Genomic DNA, 21,743 nt, shown 5'->3' on the forward strand with positions numbered 1-21,743 from the left:
TTTTCTAACCGTAGTGGGAGCTGAAATATTGATCAAATGTGAATTCAAGACAGCCGACTTGGATTCCAATATGGTGGCTACACACACTACTTGCCAGATTGGCAACATGACTTTTCTGACATGGGTAGACCACCTCTATACGAAACACACTGTTGCTGCTTGTGGCAATGAATTGCTTATGACAACAAAATCTAGAGTCCTCATTGGTTCAATTTATACCCTACTGTTCTGTTCTATTCTGCTGCAGCATTCTCTTAAGGAACCATCACTGGCACACACTACAGCAACTAAGCAGCAGTCCTAACAGTCACTAGGATCAGCTCCAAGAGGAGCTAGCTGCCCCTGACAGAGACTTACAAAGATTTAGGCCTCCTCCACATGTGCAGATAAAGACACAATGGGATCTAATGCACAATCTACACAAACACACTTCCTGCCCCTTTTGACTCTTCTCCTCTCAGTGGCTCTACTGTATCTAACCTTTATACTCTAAAATCAGCCTGAACAAGAATGTTGAAAAAACTTTCCTTTTTCCTTATATTAATAAGTTGGAAACAAGATGGTTCCTGAGAATTGCACTGTCAACTGGAAAGATATTCAATCATTTCAAATCCAAGGCCTTTCGCCTGTTCTAAAGTTCATAAGAGGATGTATTTCTGCTTGTTCAAACATAATGAACCATGAAAAAAACTTCCTTTACCCATCCACTATCTTGTCTGGAAACACTTCGTAAAGCTGAATTGTGAACTGTTGCCATCTGAGCTGGCTATCTCCATCTGCTTGTTGTACACTGCCCTGAAATGCACTGGACTGGGATTTTTTTGTTCCTTTTTAGTTATGTCTATTAATCATGTTTGAAACAATTACATCCACTTTTGAATACTTTCATTTCCAGACAGGGGGACCATTATAGCAATTAGAGCCGAGCAAATAATTTATTCAACTAATGCCACCTTTTTTGGTTTTGTTCACAATTTTTTTTATAAGCAAATGATTTGTGTCTGGAAAGTCTGTTAAAATAACTCACTGAATACTTTCTGTGACTGATTGTCAGATCATTCATGAGCAGTTCAGTGATCTGGGAAATAGGAGCAGTGTTGGTTAGTTCTGACTGAACACAATTTAGTTATCAACTCTGTTCCTTAACTACAAATATCATAAGTTTTAAAGAGAATAATGTTTATTGGGAGAATACTTAAATTTTTACAAGTTCAGTCATTGCTCTCCACAAGTGCTTAAAGCTGGGCTGTTTCCATGTTGTGGTTGCTAGTAAACTTGTTCACTAAAACAGCTGGAGAAAATGAATACAAAAGGGATAGAAACATATCAAAAGCAAACTCATATTTATTTGATATTCACAAAGAAAATAAAGCATTTGCTCAGCTCTGATAACTATATTGCAGCACTGTGAATAGGTCACATATTGGTAATCCAATAATTTAAATCTAGAAGATATATTCTAGGTTTATGCTTTCCGGATGGGCACACATTCTAACAAGAATTTCACTAAAATGGTATTAAATATAATTATATACAAATAAAATATCACAGCATTCATAACTATATAACAATTCAGTACCAAAGTATTCCTCATTTATTCTCTTTACCTTACAGGCAAGGTTCTGTCTCCTTTCCGCCTGTCCATCTCTCTCTGAGGAACAGGGTACCAGCGAAAATTAAGTTTCCAGTTAAACCCGCCATATGTCATGTCTGATCCAGCCATGTATTCAAAAGTATCATCACTTATCACATCAATGATTGGGCAGACAACAGTTTTTCTGTAAGAAAAAAGTATTACATTTTAATAAGACATTTTAATGTTAAGGCCTATTAATATGCTATAACACTGCTTTCTAATGTAGTCTTTCTAGCTTCAGATCAACATACAACTGCTCATATATATTGGTAACTGTACTGTATAAATTGTATGCAATTCCAGCTGTCAGTCTTATGGAAACCTTGTTTCCCATTTCCATTTACACAGGCCTGCACCCACTAAGTTTCACTCCAAGGTTAAACCCCAACTTTCAAATTTTAAGTGGAAGCTACCAGGCTTTAGGACTAACTCAGGCAAAACAAGATTACTCAGTTTCCATTCAAATCCACTGAGATGATGCAGGTTCGCTATAAACTGCAGCATAATTCACTTGGATATCAGCTGTCCAGCATGAACTTCAGTGCTGAAGTAAAATCTCACACCTTCTAATTCACAAATCAATACTGAAACAATTTAATTTTCATTTCTGCACTTATTAAAGTATTATTCAAGAGCTTTTGTACATCTTGACATAGCCCAGAATGTTATTACCAAAATCACTCATTTATTTTCTATCCAACTTCCGCATGTTCACAAACCACAAACTCAGAAACTTCTTCACACACAAGATATGTGTATTTGCTAGTAGATGGGTGGAATAACAAAATCATTCCTGAAATATTGAATCCTTGCTAAAGAGAAGAAGGGTAATTAGACTATGTGGAAATACCCCTCAGTTTTGCTTCTGGGTTGCCAAACTGATCTCACACCCTACTTCAAAGATTTAACTTTTCTATAAGGTGCTATTCATTGCAGTTACATCTCCCTTGAGATTTTTTTCCTACTATGCTCAATTTTTAATTAGTTTTATAACTTGTAATTTTTTTTATTACATAAGGGACATAGAATTTAGGTTACAGAATAAAAATATATAAAATAGAAGAGTCTTAATGAAATAATAGAACAAGAAACTATTAAAATAGCACTATATAAAATAACATACTTTTTCCAAAAAATCCCTGAACAACAGGTACATACAAACTATTATATGCAGTTAATAGAAGTAATTCTAATAGGCTATAGCCAGAAGGATATAACAGCTTCCTTTTATTTTTCTTTTGTATTATTTTCTTTTTCTCCAGTTTTTACCCTAACAACAATCAAACCTTACCTTAAAAAAGAATGGTTATTGGTTAAACTAATTTGGTTTGGTTCAGCTGCAATTGATGTTATGCCCCAGAACGATGTGGTCACTGTCTTATGATACTAGGGGAAGACCATCAAAGCAACTGCAAATGTAAATATGCTACTAACAGGGAGCAAACAAGGCACTAGCCATGGGCACTGACTTAGGTGGAGGAAAGGAGGCACAAAAATAGATGTCCTGTTTGGGGTGTCATTCTGTTGCCAGTAGCCTGGCTGCAGCTGCTGCCCCGAGCACCACTACCACCCAGGGCACAGAACCGCCCAGTTGTGGCTCTCGGAAGGTATGTCACTGACTCCTCCTTGCATCCTCCCACAAACAGCTGCTTCTACACAAACCCTCTATCCCCTGCTTCTTCTATTCACAAAACCCCCTCAGCTCCAAACATGCAGAAATTCAACTATATTTCTCACCCCAACAGCAAAATTGAACCAACATAGTTAGTTTCTCCCCAGACATGTACACAGTCTCCTTTCCCATATCCTTAATATCTCCCCACATCCAGCCCCTGCTCCTTTCATAACATAAGTAGCACTTTTTACGTATAGATTATATGTATCTGGGGGAAAACTAGAAATAACAGCCACAAACTCCTGGAATATCGTTTCAGGTTGAACATTAGGAAAAACGTCTTTACAACTAGACTGTCAGAGGTGGTGCAATCATCTGTCCTAGAGGTCTTCAAGAGAAGACTAGATGGTCACCTGGCTGGGACTGTCGGATCCCAGATGTCTTTCCTGCTCATGCAAGGGGCTGGACCCGATGATCCTTTGGGGTCCCTTTCAGCCCTACAATTCTATGATTCTATGATAAACTCAATTAATGTTGTGAAGGCTACATCCCTATTTTAACAATGTTATGCTCCTTCCCACTATCACCAATCATTCTCCAAGTGAACAGACTCTCTACCCATCTTGATCCCAGCAGCTGCTGAAGTAATGGATTCCTGCCGTTCTTCTGATTTATTGGTCATGGTGCACATTTTGCAGAGATTATCTGTGGTCCATCTACATGGTTTATAAATAGACAAAAACAGGGTCTTTTTTGGCTTTGGATATGTCTGTGTAAGTATACAAGCAGAGCTTATATATGTACATGCATGAGCATGAACACCCACACATGCACATCCTCCACCCTGTTGTTTTCTCATCGTAAGTCATAAGGGTAAGAAAAATGCTGGCAGAACAATGATAAAATATGATTGTAATGTGGATTTTTCTCTTATTTGGGATTATAGATCCACTCACACATTAAATAGATGGGTGCAAGATTCATCATGATATTAGAAAACTGGATGAGGGTAAATTTCAGCTACCTGTGAGCTCACCAGTAGAAAACAAGACAGACTGAGTACAGAAGGCAGCCATGCATGAACCAAAAAAGTTGCAGGTTAGTTCTGTCCAAAAAGACCTCCATGCATATGCCATAGAAGAAAAGGGATAATGTATTAACAGTAACTATTTCTACCAGCACTGACAGAAACCTTGTAAAAACAATGTTAAAATAAAAAAAAAAAAATAAAAAAAATATTTGGCATAAATTGAAATAAATACAAAATCTAAAATCTAAAGCAGAAATAAAAAATGCTCTTTGGCCTGATGGATTAGCCTTATCCTAAAAGCATGTTTTTAAATCTAAGGCATAAGCACACTGAAAATACAGGCTCATAATGAAACCCTTAACTTGAGCAGCATTTCTATCACAAAGTAGGACATAAAATCTCAAGTCCTTACCTGTCTTCCTTTATTCTTGCCAGCAGGGGCTCAAGCCACCCTAAAGTACATTCACAATGTGCATCCAAGAAAGTTATGACCTGGCCCTTAGAAGCCGCTGCTCCTCTTAGTCGAGCACGGATCAGTCCTGACCGTTGTTCCATCCTAATAATTTTTACTGGCACTTCTAAATTTTTCACATAATTCTCTAATGCAGCCTTCAGAAAATCTGTCAAATGCAATTAAAATAATAAGAAAAAACACTTCTTCAAACCTGAATCAATAACCAGAAAGAAATCAGAATGGAAATGTGTGGTTAATGCATTATGCTGGTCACTCCAAGGGTAACTCCTGGACAATATTCTAATGCATAAATATTGAAAAGACTAAAGGCTCTGGAAGCACAAGACAAAAAATACAGTACGAGACATGCTTATTAATCTTTAGAAGAATCAGAGCCAAGACACAGAGGCTTCCATAGAACTCCACTCGCATTCTGGGGCTGCACTACAGGTCTCATTAAATAACTCTTCTGAGATTACCATGTAAATAGAAGTTTTCAGAGGAAAAAGTCAAGATTCATTTCCTACAAAGAGCACCAGGCAGTCAACACTGAATGTACACTGTTTACCAAAACATGGTTTCAAAAATAACTTTTGCAGTTTTGTTTGGTGTTGAGATTCAGTATCCAAACAAGCTCAGTTTTAATAAACTTCTTACGTGTCTGACAATTTAAAAAATGTAATACCATGCTAATACATGAGAAAGACTTCCCCTTGCTGTCTACCATAGAGGAGAGAATGAGGACTGAAGGAGCGAAGCCAGCATGGCAGAATTCATTCTTCTTCAAACCCCCTAAGTCTCAGCAATATTCCCACTTGCAGGATGACTGTTTGAGAAGTGGGGCTTAGAGAGCTGCCACTCTACCCAGCATGGTCATCACTGAAACAGGAATTTTTTGGTGAGTAGTTGTGTGAATAGGGAGCTAATATAACAAATGTTACAGTTAGATCCCTGTCCAAGATAGCACATGCTGAGAGTAGAAAAATAAGGGTAGTACAGTTAATAAGGAATCCAGATTTCAAAAGGAGTGGGAAGAATCTGGCAGCATCTCCAGTCCCTACAGGATTTAGAAACTGTGTTACCTGACTGCTACAGGGCTACCAAAACCTACCACCTGAGGAAAGCATTTGGCAAACACTGCATAGTACACTGCAATGAATTTTCTGTGTCATCTGTCCTCTTCAGAATGGTTTTACCATAAGTTGGTTTCATAGGCTGCCTCTACACATGCAGGCAAAGGCATGATGGGATCTAATGCACAATACACACAACTGCATATCCTGCCATGCCACACATGCATGGCAAGAGGTATGACTGAGATGCAATGCCATTTAATGCATGATCCCACAATGACAGTGCAGGGGTAGCCTGATCCCAGGCTCCCCCTGTACCAGCAAGAAGGAGGATCCTGAGACTGGGAGCACCACAGTGGTAGGGCTCCCAGCTGCATGGGCATCCCCCACACCCCAAAAGCTGGAGGATCCCCACTGGAGCTGGTGATTCCCACAACCCTAGGGTGGGGACAACAGCCGAGGTGGAGGATCATGGTTATCCTCTAGTCCTGGAGTTTTCCTGCACCCCCAGGGCAGAGGGACTGTCCTGCAGGAAACTTCCAGCCCCAGAGGTTTCCATGTACCCTGGATCCCTAGGGATAATAGCCACAATCCCCAGGGTCTGGGGATTTCATGCACCCCTAAACCTTAGAGATTATAGCTACGATCCCTATGGCCTGGTGGGGGGTGAGTAGGGTTTCATTCGGCATAGTGCACCCTTGTGGGGAGACCCTGCTGCACGTGCAAATTAAAGCCCAACAGCAACCAGCTATAAAGTTAGTACAATTTTTCAAGGCTAACTTTATAGGTGGTTGAAACATTTTATTGTACAGTAGCTACTCTGCACATGTAGCTTGTCTCCAGGTAATTGTGTAATTTAACCAGTTAATTGTGCAATACCTGTAATGTGTAGAGGGGTCTTAGTCCCCTATATCCGGCAGCTGTACAGAAATAAACCCAGAGCCAATTCCAGCTGCTTGCACAATTATGAGAGGTACTGCTATGCCTGAATTAACTAGCTGCTGCGTTCTTTTGTATTCAGCATTAAATAGCTTAAACATTATATAAGGTGCAAGACTGTGTGAACATTTAAAAATGCATGCAATTCCAAATAATATCTTTGGCTTTTCACTAATTTCATGTTGAATATTAAATTTTTGGCATTTTGTAAGGAAAAAAGAATGTTAACAATGTCAGAGGCAGTTTCTGTAACTAAAAGCTGCTTTCTCTATAAAGAAATGCTCCTACAAGAAATCAGGCCCCCAAAGAAATTAAAACCACAATAATTATTTACCGTAGAAAGAAATAGAAAGAAACTGCATCAGCTTCTTACATTCTAAAAGGTCTGAACCCCAGGAGGAAGCTATTTCCCTTTTGGAAAGAGTAATGAGTGGCAAAGACACATAACACCATATTCTTACTTGCATTCTTCAACAAAAACATGAGATAATAAAATCAGTGTGCAGCTTATAATTAACTGATACAAAAAAAGAACTCACAAAAATCTGGATAACAGCTCTGGTTATAGATATGATTCCAGACAGTTTTTCAATTATTACTTTAGAAACGTGCACAGTTTAGCACTTCCCCAGATACATTAAAATATTTGTTATGACCATTTGTCCAAGGTCACTAAAAAGTACCTTTTTTTCTCACTCCAACTGCCTCTGAACGAAGTAACAATCACAGGCATCTTTGTTTAGAGTTGAGTTTCAGATTTATCAGTGGTTAAATGCCACTGACTTGTATAACTATTCTTAAATGTGACAGTAACAAAATATGTTACATTTAAATGTCTTTCATATTATCAACAACTGCCCTTGATAAATTAGCACAAGAGGCTTACCTCTTTCACTGGCATCATCTACCAAGATGACCTCAGAAAGTAAATGATGCGGGGACCGATTTATAACACTGTAAACAGTTCGAAGCAAAGTACTCCAAGCTTCATTATGAAACACTATAACGACACTTGTATTTGGGAGCTCATCAGGGTAGACTTTTGTCTTGCATCTGCCAAAAAGAGAAAAGAAGGTTAATCTTCTAATAAAGTCTTCACTACCGCCATCACATCACTGGAAGCCAGGCCCCAATATCACTGGACAACACACAATTCAGCTGGACATTAATTTCAAGAGTCCCAAATTATTAGACCCATAAGAACAGTGAATACTATATTCCTGCTAGAAAAGACATCACCAAAAAAGCTGTTTCCCAGTTTTGCCTCTTTCAGAACCACTTAGTCTCCTGCCAGCTGTTTCTTAGTGTACTCAGAAATCAACACTCAAAAGCTACATATGAGAAATTGCTGGATCTACCAAATGGAAAATTAGTTTTTACATCCAAGAAATAACACAACGCACAAAAACGTTAGAAGCAAAGCATCAACCCATTAATCAGGATTCCTCCCAACCTCTGTGGTTTGTATAAAACAGGACTAATTTTTTAAACTTTCCAGATGTTAAGATTTCTTAGATTTCTTAGAATGAAAACACAAAAACTAAATTGTTTTATTTCTCATGTACCACTCACCCTCATAAAAAACACACCTAATTTTTAGAAGGCAAAATGTAGGGAAAAATAGTTTTCCAGAGCTATATCACTGTATATGTGATCTAGAGAAAGTTCATCTGGTAATAGTATTCAGGGAGTATAACAACACAGTTTGTAGATCTATTTTTATCTATATGGTCTTGACACAGGAAAGTGCTTAGTAGGCAACCACCAATGCCTGGATCATGGTATACATGTAAGAGACAAAGAAACACCAAGACAGTTATTGCCCAGAGTGATGTCAGGTATTAATTCTTTCACCCCTTGGTACATGATCACAGTTGTCTTGTCTTAATTGCCATCCTGAAGCTCTTGCATGATTCAGAAAATCTGCCCAAGAGATTTTGTAGGGAAGATTCATTGTGGGCAACCAAGGCCACATCAAAGAGGAAATCTCTCAGAATCAGTTCTTTCACCTCGGTGTTTGCTCTAAACCCTTGCAATATTGAAAAAGCCTCCATCTAATCTCATTCAAAGATAAATGCCAACGTTGCTGTTCTTGAATGCATGAAGAAACATGAATGAAAAGTGGATGTTAAAAACCACAGGGCCAAGATGCACCCGTTTCACCCTTTTGTGGCTGTGAAAGGTGTTTGAGTCTTTGTTTTCATACACCACAGGTCCCTTCATACCTTGATGTAATGAGTGAATGATGTTCAACAGTTTGGAGGGACAACCAGTTTTTTCAGAAACGTAAAAACACCCTGTCTATTATTGACTGTATTGAAGGTCTTTGTCAGACAGATGAAGGCTATATACAACAGCCAGCTGGTCTAATAAAAGGTATAATTTTGGAACCCAGAGTTCTAGTTTTTTGTATGGCTATATACAATGGTATTCGTTTTTCTCTACGCTTCTCTTGCTGTTGCTTCACTGAAAATATCACAGTAGTGGAGTGAAAAACTTCTTGACTTTCAGAATAGATTCTTTCACCCAGACTGCAGCCTCAGGAGCATGATGCAAGTGACAAATTTTCTGATGATGTTCAACAGAGAGATAGTTGTCACAGTCACTTCAATCCACTTTGTTTTTGTATAATCGTACAAACCAACCAGCTTCAAAATCTTCTGGTGCTGCTTCTTCTTTCTAACAGAGAAGTATAACTTCATGAAGCTTTCGAAGTAATTCATCTTGGCACATCTGTAGATTTCAGCAGGCAAACAGCTGTTGCTGGATGCCGTGTTCCCAGGAACTGATTTATAATGACTTTCTGCAAATCTTCTAACGTAACCTTGTTGTCCAAATCCATCATAACTTCTAACTGTGGTAACCCTTTGACTCTTTGTGTTTAATTTCAGTCTCACTGGAGTATATATAATTGCACAGTATTCAATCCAACACTCAAGTTATTTTTGTTGATCCGTAATGACATTTCTGTTCAAGCCTTTCAGCAGAGCTGTTTTCTTCTCAACTGTACCAATTGCTCATTTGAAGCCTTCATATATTCCATGGCTATCAATGTGAAATCAAAACCACTAAAACACATACCTAACTGCACATAAGGGTTCAATGTTTTCTTCAATAGAGGTCTACGCATGGTAGTGAGCTTTATGTTAGATAAGGTACATGTCACATTCACATTTGTAGTCTGCTCTTTAAAGCGTAACATACTCTTCTTTAAATATTTTGATTGTAATATTTTCTCTACATATTAGTTACCTAAAGATATTTAGTTGCCCTGCACACTCTAACCATAGGAATGCATTTGGTCCATATAATTTTAGAAATCACAAGCCAAAGTGAAGGAATACATTCAAAACCACATATTGCAGTACTTCTCTAACAGTAATCCTTGTCTAGTCAGTCCATCCAAATGTAGGAATATAGGTATTAGGATAATGGCAGTAAAAGGCAGTAAAGAAACATCAAATGGTCCATCAACAATACCTCTCCAACACCATCCCTAAACATAGCCTTTCTAAACATTTAAAAATATATATTTTGTTCAATGGCATAACAAACCATACAAATTAAAAATCATAACAGCCTACATATCTCCAGAAAAGAAATATAGAAAATTCCTCTGGTTTCCATGTTTCAGTTATAGTCTGTAGTATGCAAATTGGTACCTCAACTTTATGGGGGAAAAAAATCTGATTGCTGGATACAGCTCTATAGTTGTTCATTATTGTTGGAGAGTAAAATTGAGACCCTAGTGGTTTATAAACAAGCCTTCTATTGAATGAGCCACAAAGGACTTTCCTTTGGTCTCATCCAGCAAGAATCATGCTAAACTTGTTTGGGCATGAAATTGTTCTTTGTGGATTTTACTGCCTCATATAATTTTGGAGAGCAATCTGTGAAAAAAAACAGTAAAATTACACGATTGTAGACAGCCAGCTATTCATTTCTTTAATGAACTCTAAAAACCAAGTAGAAAGAAAAAGCAGCACCAATGTGCATTTCTCATCCATTTCTGGGGTCTAATTGACCACAATGACATATGTATTATGATTTAGATTTACAGAGTTTATAGGAAAGATGGCTTTACTGGATATCACTTTAAGATATATTGATTGTTCAACTAGAGAATCCCAAGAAACAGGACTCTAAATATACACATTGAAATGATCCAGGAGAATTCTTCTGGGTTTGTTTTTCTGGTAGGAAAACTAACCTGGAGGCATCTGAAAGCCAAGTCCCTAAAGATTAAGGAAGCTTTGATGCTGACACTGTGCAGCTAGGGGCCCCCTAGACACATGCCAGTCTGCTCCATAGGCCCCCTTAATCTGCCTGGAGATAGATGGCAGCAGTGCACAAAGAAGCCCTGATCAACTGACCTAGACTGCTCAGGGTCAGCCTGCGTCTGCCTGCAAGAAACTGGGGATTACGAAGGGGGCATGTTTTCTTCCTGCTCAACTGGAGCAGTAAAACTACACACTGAGTGTGTCTACATGTGCACTTTAATGTACATTTGCCTCTTTCAATGTGCATTAAAGCATCACTTAAAAAACATGCTTTTTAGTTAATGCGCATTAAAATAAGCTAACATACATTAAGTGTTAGTTAAAAACCATGGATTTTTTTTTCAAGTTAAGGCATAAGCACGCTGAAAATACAGGGTCATAATGAAACCATAATGAGACCCTTAATTTGAGCAGCATAGCAGGCCTTCCCATGGTGAAATGGAACAGAACATAAAATCTCAAGTCCTTACCTGTCTTTCTTTATTCTTGCCAACAGGCAGGCATGGGGGGAAGGGGGTACTTCAATTAGTGAGCTGCGCTAATTAAAAGCACGTGAGTGTCACATGTATTAGCATCTCTGTGCTGAAAAATGGTGGTGGGGCACTTCAAACTAAAGCTCATTGAACTAGCTTTAGTTGTAAGCATCCTGCCACCATTTTTCAGCACAGGAACGCCAGTACACATGATGCTAGAGTCTGCTGCAGCATGTTTATTTCTGTGCTCCAGCAGACTTGTCGAGCCTGTTTCAATGTGCTGGATTTCCAGTGTGTGCTATCCTAGGTTCATCTTATGTTTCTTGGAACCCGGCCCAGCAAGCCCTGAACCTTATACCAGCCCAGGCACAGGGAGCTTGGCCTCACAGATTCGCTACAAATCCAGGGAACGTACCATGCTTACTGGAAGCCGTGGAAGCAGCGACTGAAGTATACGGAGGAAGCCAAAATTTGACAGTGAGACTGCTCCTTAATCCATCAGTAAATGGTCCCATAGCCCACATACTAGAACAACTAGGTAAACTGCAGGGAGCCATGAGACCCAAGACTCAGAAGACAGCATTCCCAGTTGTTGACGAAAAACTGAACATCTTGTCAGTGTACCCAACGGAATATACACCGACTCGTCCTAGATGGGAAAATCGAAGACCTCAAGCCTGAAACTCACCGCCTCAAGCTCGGGACTCTCCACCACAATGCACCCTGATGGAGTGAGCAATGTTTGGGTTTTTGCTTTATATCTGGCCTGACCAAAGATCAGCTAAGATCATTGGGAGATGAAAGGCAGAAAGCCCTTGCCAAAGCACTTGGATTCCACGAAACCAACAAAAAGTCAAAAAATGAGTAGTCGCCGTCGGCGTCAGCTCAGCAACCGGCAGCGTTAAAAGATTCACAGATTCTGATCAACAAAACGATGACCAGAGAAAGAAAATACTTGAGAAAAAAAACAAAGATTTCAGACAAGAGATTCTAAACTATACGATATGATCCTGCATCTTAAAAATTCTCTGAAACTGAACGAAGAAGAAAATAAAAAGTTAAATGCGAAAGTTCAAGATATGCAATCAAAGATGGTAAATAATGAGAGGACTATTACAAAGTTAATTACAGCCCATGATGAAATGAAGAAGGAACTTAAAAATGAGAAATTACTAGTTAAGACTTTACTATTCAAAGAAGCAACGAAAGACATTACAACTAAAGTGGAAAACACAGTGACTAACATAGAGACAAGGCTAATTGATCAAAATTTTGGAAATAGAGGCTGTCCGTGTGTTATTTATTTTTCAGGTCACAACAGCCCTGAGTGTATAACATCCAGTCACCGACCGAGAGAAGGTGTGTCACCCTATGCTATCATCATGACCCACCCAAAGCGACAAAAGAGGCTGATCACCCCTGAGAGGAGACGACAGCAAACCCGAGGGGAGACTGAGATGATGCCAAGCAAGGATCGAGTGACTATATCTTTGTATTGTATATGTTGTATTTTCCGATCAACTCATTATTTGACTTGTTCCTGTTCATCGACTCCGTTTCTGTTACCGACTTGGCACTGTTTCTCGTTCATCGTCATCGTATTATCGTATTACTGTAACCAAGTTTGACCAGCCTACGCTACACCACCATCAGCGGCGTAAGTAAACAATAAAAGCATTCTGTTTTGAAACCACACGCGTCCTGCCCGCTCTGACTCCTCGCCGCTAATCCCACCTCTTCGATCCGTACTCGGCCCCACCGTGACACAGGGGCTCTTGGCTCTGACAAGCCTCTTCTCATAGGGCTGGCCACAGAGGCCCCCAACCATATGAGTGGCCTCCTCTGGACCCTCTCCAGGATCTCCACGTCCCTCCTGAAGTGCGGCGCCCAGAACTAGACACAGTACTCCAGCTATGGCCTGTCCAGCAGCGCATACAGGGGGAGCAAGACCTCTCTGGACCTGTTAGTGATGCCCCTGTTGATGCATGACAGGGTGCGGTTGGCTCTGCCTATTGCTTCATTGCATTGGCAACTCATATTCATCCTGGAGTCGATCCTGACTCCAAGATCCCTCTCTTCCTCTGTGCTGCTGAGAGGGTCAGCCCCTAACCTATAACCATAATGCTGGTTCCCTCTCCCCAGGTGCCGCATTCTGCACTTGTCCTTGTTGAACCGCATCCTGTTCAGATCCGCCCACTTCTGTAACCTATCCAGGTCTGCCTGGATGCGGTCCCTGCCTGCTGGTGTATTCACGTTACCCCACAGCCTGGTGTCATCAATGAACTTGAATAGGGTGCACTCCATTCATTAGCATCCAGGTCGCTAATGAAGATGTTGAACAGCACCGGCTCAAGGACTGAGCCCTGGGGGACTCCGCTGCCCACACCCTCCCAGGTCGACATCGACCCGTCCACCACCACCCTGTGGGTACGCCCTTGGAGCCAGTCTGCCACCCATGTGACTGTGCATTCGTCAATGCCACAGTCCCTCAGCTTGCCCACCAGAATTGGGTGGGACACTGTGTCAAAGGCCTTCTGGAAGTCCAAGAAGATGACATCAACTTCCTCCTTCACATCTAAGCTTTTTGTTACCTGGTCATAGAAAGAGACCAGGTTGGTCAGGCAGGATTGGTCTGGCATAAACCTGTGTTGGTTACCCCTCAACAGCACTTCCCTTGCAGGGCTCTCTCAAATGTGGCCCTTGATATTTTCAAAGACCTTCCCCAGGATAGAAGTAAGGCTGACTGACCTGTAGTTGCCAGGCTCTTCTTTCCTCCCCTTCTTGAAAATAGGGACCACAATGGCCCTTTTCCAGTCCTCAGGGACTTGGCCCGAGCACCAGGAGTCCTCAAACAGCCGTGCTAATGGCTCCGCATTGACACCAGCCAATTCCTTCAGCACCCGTGGATGAAGGTCATTTGGGCCCGCCAACTTGGATACATCTAAGCCCTCCAGGTAATCCTTAACTAGGTCTGAACTAACAGTCGGGGGACTCGCATCCTTCCTGAGCCTCTCTACACTGTCACCCAAGAGCATCCCATTGTCAGCAGACAGGAACATGGAGGCAAAGACTTGTTAAAGAGTGCTGCCTTCTCTCGCGCGTCTGTCACCAACTGCCCTGCCTCGTAGGGGTCCAATGTTACCCCAAGACTTCTTGCTACCTATATACTTGAAGGACTTTTTGTTATCCTTAATCCCAGAAGCTAATCTAAGCTCCAGTGCTGCTTTAGCCTTCCTTACCAAATCCCTACAAGCTCGGGTCAGGGAGGTGTACTCCTCCTTGGTCCCTGCCCCCTGCTTCCACTGCCAGTATGCTTTTTTCTTTGCCCTCAGGCCAGCCTGGATATCCGCGCTCAGCCATGAAGGTTTCTTGGACCCTTTTCCTGCCTTCCTGTGCAGTGGAATTGCATCCTGCTGCGCCCCAAGGATAGCCTCCTTGAGGAAGGACCACCTTTCCTGGACCCCCATACTAGCTATACCCTGGGCTCCGAGTGCCTCCCTGACTACTGCCCTGAGCACATCAAAATTGGCTTTCCCAAAGTCAAGCATTTGCGCTGTGCTAGATACCCTCCCCACCTTTCTCTGAATAGCAAACTGGATCATTTCATGATCACTGTCCCCTAGCCTCCCTTGTACTAGCACATCCCCCACCAGGTCGTCCCCAGAGGCTAACACCAGATCCAGTATGGCGTTTTCCCTAGTGGGGACAAGTACCTCCTGCACGAGGTGTACATCGTGTACGCCCATCAGGAACCTTCGTGAGTGGCTAGACCTGGCTGACTGCTCCTCCCACTTCATGTCAGGGTAGCTTAGATGCTGGTCAGCTGACTGGGGGCTGTCACATGACTGTCAGAGCACTTTGGCCAGAGCTATATAAGCCCTGGGCTGAGATAGCTGGGGAAGTGGCAAAGTATGGGCTCCTAAGTGCCCCAGGAAACTGGAAACTAGCTCTGCAAGCCAAAGCACCAGACAGAGTGACCCAGAGAGGAAGAGACATGGGGTAAGCAGGCACCCTGCCTTTGTTATTTTTGTTTCTCCTTTTTGTTAGCCCATTTATCTTGTACTTTTAAAACTGGTGGTATGGGATGAGGCTGAACTAGTGCCCAGAGGGGTGCAACTGGGCAAGGGCACAAGACCTTGGTGCCCAAGGAGTACAACTACATAGGACCAGGGGGCCCAGCGCCAGAGGGGTGCAGCTACATAATGTCTAGGGAGCCCAGCACCAGTGGGGTGCAGCAGACAGAGGCTAGGGCCTGATGTCTAGAACAGACTGAGTTGAGCTAGTGCCTCAGTACCAGGTTCAACACAGTGAGCCTAGGCTAGAAGGCCTAGCCAGAATAAGGGGGTCAAAGCCAAGTAGGCTAAGACCCCAACAGAGGGAACAACATCCATGTAACATCTGTGAGTCATAGGGCACAGTGCAGGGATGGTATGGAGCAGTGCAATTAGCCTTTAAGGCAAGAGCTCCTCACCGCTGCATGTGCTTGGGAGTGACGCCCAGATCTGGGAAGCCCCTGGGGCAGCCTCCCTTTTGAAAACGCAAAGGAACATCAAAACACAGTAGGCGAGTGAAAGGGAGACTTCCCAGAATCAAATCCAAATAAAGAGGACTCTGGGGTGCCTCCAGGGGTTCTTGACCACCCCTGGGCATGGCACCCTGTTACAATGGCCTAAGATTTCTCTCAAACCAGGAGGGTTTTGTTTCATTTGCAAAAATTAGTAAATGCCCTCTTAAAAATGAATTACTTTCCATTGTCCTTTGAAGCATTATTGCCCCATACAGTCAATGAAACGTGAAATAGATTTTAGTGCAAAACTCAATACAGCTTTAACTGTGTAGATGCTTACCAAGAACAATGGACAAGGATACATATGTATCGTGTTACACATGTCATGATTGCACAAGTGTTTTTTTGGTCTGTATTTTTTCAGTGCTTATGCCTGATTTTAAATTTAAAATGAGATTAGGTCAAGAACAGTCTGAAATAAAACTCAATTAAAATAAGATGTCCTGACTCAAATATCCAAATATTTTATCAGGCTGCTGTAATGACAAAGGCAACAAGAACAAAATGCATGATTTTTCTCTTCTACCTTCTCCTTATAGTTTATTTTACAGTCAATATCCCATTCTTTTGTATTCAGTTTTCATCATTATCTAGTATTTGCCAGGTTCATAATAAACTCCTTCACTCTTAATTACTGTTATTATGTTCCTAAATGACATGCTATACATCAAACAGTAGTTGCAAGCTTCATACAGAAATTATTTGGTAAGATCCTTTGGCCTGTGCTACAAAGAATGTCAGTCTAGATTATCATAATGTTGGTCTTAAAATCTATGAATAATACAGCAGTTGTATATACACTTCCTCCAGATTTTCCACTAGAATTCAACATTAGTTAATGGCAGGCAAGATTCTTTGGGCAGCTGTGATATATTTTTTTATCAGACCAATTAAATAGTTGGAAAAATGTTCTTTGCACGCTTTCAGGCACAACATCCTTCTTCAGGCATTGAAGTTGTTGTGCGTGAGGATATAGTGTGCAAGTTTAATAATGTCTTGAGGTCAGTATTCTGAGCTGTAAACTTGCTCTTGTAGATATGTGAGGCAGGCTTGGGTGCCATCCTGGCGTAGGATGTTGGTATATAAGCAGGTGACATTCATGCTGGCTAGGAGGATATTGGTGGGAAGATGATCTATGTGTTTGAGTTTTTGCAGAAAGTCTCTTGTGTCTTAGATAACACCCAGGCTTTGGGTGACAAGAGATCTTAGGATGGATTTGATGAAACCTGATATTTCTTCAGTTAGGTCATGGTTAGAAATTATAGGTCTGTTGGGATCCTTGTTTGTGGATTTTAGGGAGCATCTAAACTGTCCCTGGATTGGGTAGTGGAGGGATCAGGGTCTGAAGTTTTTCTTGTAGTTCAGATGCAAATGATGTGATGGTGGGTTTGAATTTTCAGGTGGAAAGAGGAGTTGGATCCTTCTTTAATTTTTTACAGTAGGTAGTGTCATAGAGTTTTCTGTTGGCTTTTTTATGTAGTCTTTATGGTTAAGGATAACTATAGCTCCTCCTTTATCTGCTAGTTTTATTATTATTTGGTGGTTAGATCTTAAGAGATTCTATGGCCCACCTTTCTGAGAGGGAGAGGTTTTTATAGTGGTGTTTGTAGTGGAGCACAACTGAGATATTTGCCACTTAGTATGGGCTGCAGCAGGCTGGAGAAGTGCCTGCATGGAGAACAGCTGAGAGACACCTCTGGACAGTCATTTTAAGAGGGAAGGTGTGTGGCGGGGCACCAATGGGGTGTGTGGCAGAGCACCAATAGGGTGCTTGCCAGTAAAAGACTGTTGCACACTGTAAGGGAGCCTGCTTTGTGAGCAGCAGGGAAAACCTTCTCCAGGAATCATTTTAAGTGGGGGGAAGGAAGGTGGGTGGCAGAGCACCTTTGGTGTCTGTCACTTGAAGGAGGAAAGCAGACAGGTGTAAGCCAGCCATCATGAGGTGGCCATTTTAAGATCCTGTCTCTCAGGGCTGGGGCAGCAGTTTGCAAAAACACCTGGCTGAACTCTTGCTCATAGAACATCTTGGTGGTAAGGGAGGAACTATGGAGATGGTAGGAGGTTCCGAGAGGCCCAGTAGGGTCTCCAGCCCCAGAGAAAGGCAGTGGGTATAGAAAGAACTAGATCCAGCCTGCAATGGGGCTTATTGTTGGTAGGCCTACCCAGGGGCTAGGCAAGCCCCTGAGTAGATCTGGTGGGGATGAATCCTGGGGCTCTAATGGGGCACAGAAGGGGCATCCTTCTGCCTAGTTACCATCCTAATTATTTAACAACAAGGTGTGGCAGGAGAGGAAGGCAGGCAGCCTGCCCAAATAAAAGTGGGTGGGCCGGCACTGTGATTGGGCCTGGGAGTTTACCTCTTGTCATATATTTGTTGTTCAGTGTCTCATTGTTCATTCTTTCTCTGAAGCAGTCAATATACTGGTTGAGGTTTGAATTTTGTCCATGGTAAGATGTCCAATCTGAGGGTTTTTTTTATTTTTTGGAGATAATATTTTCATCAATCTTGTCACAGGGTGAAGTAACGTTGAAAGTGGATTAGTTTTGGTTTTGGAAATATTTTTTCAGATGGAGGCATCAGAAAAATTCTTCTAGTTCTCCACATTGTAGAATCTTATTTGGGTATTTTTCTGGACAGAAATTAAGGCCTTTGGAAAAGACAGATTTTTTTTTAGCTTTGGTAAGAATATGCATGGAGACAGTGATACTATTTGAGGGTTGATTGGTTCTTTCCAGTTCATCAGGTATGAGGCTGGAGTGTTTTACGGTATTAGTGTTGTTTCTCTGAGGGTTGTTTTTTGGCTGGGAAAGTTGTTCCTATAGTAATTTGTTTCATATCTTCTTTTTCTGTTGGATAGATGTTGTAACAAATCTTTGGTAGTCTTTTTATATACATTGTATAATGTCTGGGAAAATTTCTCTCTTATGTTGTTATAGCACATGTTGTTTTTCTTCTGGAGTTGATTTCTTTTGGAGTAGATTATGTAAAGGAAATGATTTCTAAGTTTTTTCTGAAGTTCTCTGGCATAGTTGTAAATCATATTTGCAGTTGTATGTGGTAGTCAGAGGATTGTAGACGTTCGGGCCTTTGGGAATGATGTTGTGTTTCTTGCACAGGCCTAGAAAGTATAAAGATATCACATCTACCCAAAGTACCTGGCTTGTCTATATCTTTAGACTAACATGGCTACAACCAACTACCCTGCAACATTAACTAATGTACCATAAAATAAGTTATGTCTTTATTTCTCTCCTTATTCGTATTCATCTCAGCTTATAGTGGAAGACTATGCATCATGTGTCTCAACAGTTTCTTCAGCAACAACCTTTTATGATTATCTTGTCTGTAAAGATTATTCTATTTCCAAATTGTTTCATTTGGGACCTCTTCTATAGATTAAAGTGCAACAAGTAAAATGCTGGGATTCGTTGTCGGCGTCTAATCTGTTTACTGGAAACTGTATTAAAAATCTTTAAATTATTTAAGTTAGGATGTTCTTAACCATTGTTTAAAATCATCATGTATCATCAATTGTCACTGCAGTCATTAAAGCACCTCAAGAAATTTTTAGTTTACTAGATTACAAATGAATTTGTAATTGTTCTCCTCTGAGGCAGAGAGGAAATAAAAAGGGGCATCAGCTTGCCAGTTACACCCCCAAAATAACAAGATTGCATAAAATTCTCAGTTTTCACTGAAAAAATAAGACAAGAAATTTCTTGCTGTCATAGCTGCAGGGAGAAACTTGCAAATTTGACTTGAATGAAACATAAAAGTTCAGAAACTAATACCAAGCAAAAACAATCCCAAACATGTTATTAAACAAACACACATTTTTAGGCCAATATGTTGATTCTAGCAGCTGGCTGTTTATAGAAGAAAAACAATAAATATTCCAAGGAAACAATGTGGCAAGCACTTTTTCAAATGCCCATAGAATATCTCAGCAGAAATCCAACTGTTTTTAGCATTGCAGTAAATTTCCTTCATTGCCTTTATATCTTCCTCCATTTAGAGAGAGCCTAAGAAAACAACCACAGGCAGAAAAAGCTAATATAGCAGCTTGCCAAGAGGAAGCAAGCCTTCCACAATTAGCATCAGTGGTGAGAGCAAACTGTGACTAAGTGTGTGCTTCCTGTCCTTCCTTCCAGCATTCCCATTCTGTTAGGAAACATCTGATGAAAATATGAAAGATGAACAGTTGATTTTTTTCCCCAAAAAATAATAGAAAAATAGGGTGGAAGGGACCTAGTCCATCTCCTGGCTAAGGTGTAACCATCTCTTAAAAACCAACCCAAACAAAAATTTTTCTCATCTGCAGTTCCAAGGATAAAGATTCCACAACCTCTCTTAGCATCTGTTATAGTATTGAGTTGCCCTCATAGTTAGGAAGTTCTTAATAACTTCTAATAAAAATCTTTCTTACTTCAATTTACACCCATTATTTAAGTTCAACAACAAATAAAGTGGGCAAGGACAATTTATTACCATTCTCTTTATAACAACTTTATATATTTATATTTTTTAAGGATTCATCAAATCAACCCTCAGTTTTCTCTTCTCCAGATTAAATAATCCCAATTCCAACCTTTCAGTTTATGTCACATTTTTGAAATATACAGTCATATTTCTTACTTTCCTCTGGGTTCTTTCCAATTTGAGTCTTTCTTAAAGAAAGTGTAGTACCCCAAACAAGACACATTACTCAATGTGAAGCCTCTACAGTGATGAACAGAACGGAAGAATCTTTTCCTATGTTTTGCAAACACTTCTGTTTAAACAACCCAGTATATTATTATATTATTTTCAACGTTACATTGTTGGCTCATTTTCAGCTTGCAGTCCTCTAAACTTCCAGGTCATTTACTGAAGTACTGCAGCTTAGCCAGTCACTATTTAGTATTTGTGTGCAAGTCCTCTGATGCATCCCATAGGGTGCATCCACACATGTATGCACATGCACTTGCAGCAATTAAAAAAAAAAGTGGTGCAAGTTTGAGCCAGGGCTTTTTGCCTCAGCGCACGTGCTCGGACATGTACTTTGTTGTGGCGCAAATTGTGCCACTTGGGGCAAAATAACCCTGCCTGGCTCCTCCTGGACCTGCAACCAGGGGGAGCTAGAGCCTGAGGCCAGCACCTGTGCTGTCCCCAGCAGTATAAAAAGCTTCCCTGTCCTGGCCCCACCTGTACAAAAAGCTGCCCTGGCAAGCAGCTCAGGGCTACCCGCTCTCTGGAGCTTCTGGGGCTCTGTCACTTGCTACCTGGGGACAATACCCCTTGTGCCAGTTGGACTGCTACAGCAGCATCCTAAATCCATTTTTAAAAATATTTGATAGATTTCATAGATTTCATAGACATTAGGGCTGGAAGGGACCTCGGGAGATCATCGAGTCCAGCCCCCTGCCCAAAGGGCAGGAAATCAGCTGGGGTCATAGGATCCCAGCAAGATAAGCATCCAATTTACTCTTGAAGGTGTTCAATGTAGGTGCTTGAACCACCTCCGCTGGTAGACTGTTCCAGACCTTGGGGGCTCGGACAGTAAAGAGATTCTTCCTTATGTCCAGCCTGAAACGGTCTTGCAGGAGTTTGTGACCGTTCGACCTCGTCATCCCTTGGGGCGCTCTGGTGAGCAAACGTTCCCCCAGATCCTGGTGTTCACCCCTGATAAACTTATA

At 41.1% G+C, this 21,743-nt stretch overlaps 1 protein-coding gene across 3 annotated transcripts in view; it reads right to left on the bottom strand.

Annotated features, from left to right (window-relative positions):
* The window catches only part of GALNT13 (polypeptide N-acetylgalactosaminyltransferase 13), a 434,504-nt gene that overhangs the window by 172,511 nt on the left and 240,250 nt on the right, over positions 1–21,743 (bottom strand). For all 3 annotated transcript variants that reach the window (XR_016442089.1, XM_090045703.1, XM_090045702.1), the window contains exons 5-7: positions 7,634–7,800; positions 4,694–4,901; positions 1,608–1,778 (exon numbers count right to left, since the gene is read on the bottom strand). Coding sequence is in view for 2 of the 3 variants with exons in the window: in XM_090045703.1 (XP_089901829.1) it covers positions 1,608–1,778; positions 4,694–4,901; positions 7,634–7,800 (546 nt within the window). In the remaining variant the exon portion in view is untranslated. The remainder of the gene's footprint in view (positions 1–1,607; positions 1,779–4,693; positions 4,902–7,633; positions 7,801–21,743) is intronic.

Source organism: Crocodylus siamensis, chromosome 4 (assembly GCF_052110815.1).
Source record: "Crocodylus siamensis isolate JL-2025a chromosome 4, ASM5211081v1, whole genome shotgun sequence".
NCBI classification, from domain to species: domain Eukaryota; kingdom Metazoa; phylum Chordata; order Crocodylia; family Crocodylidae; genus Crocodylus; species Crocodylus siamensis.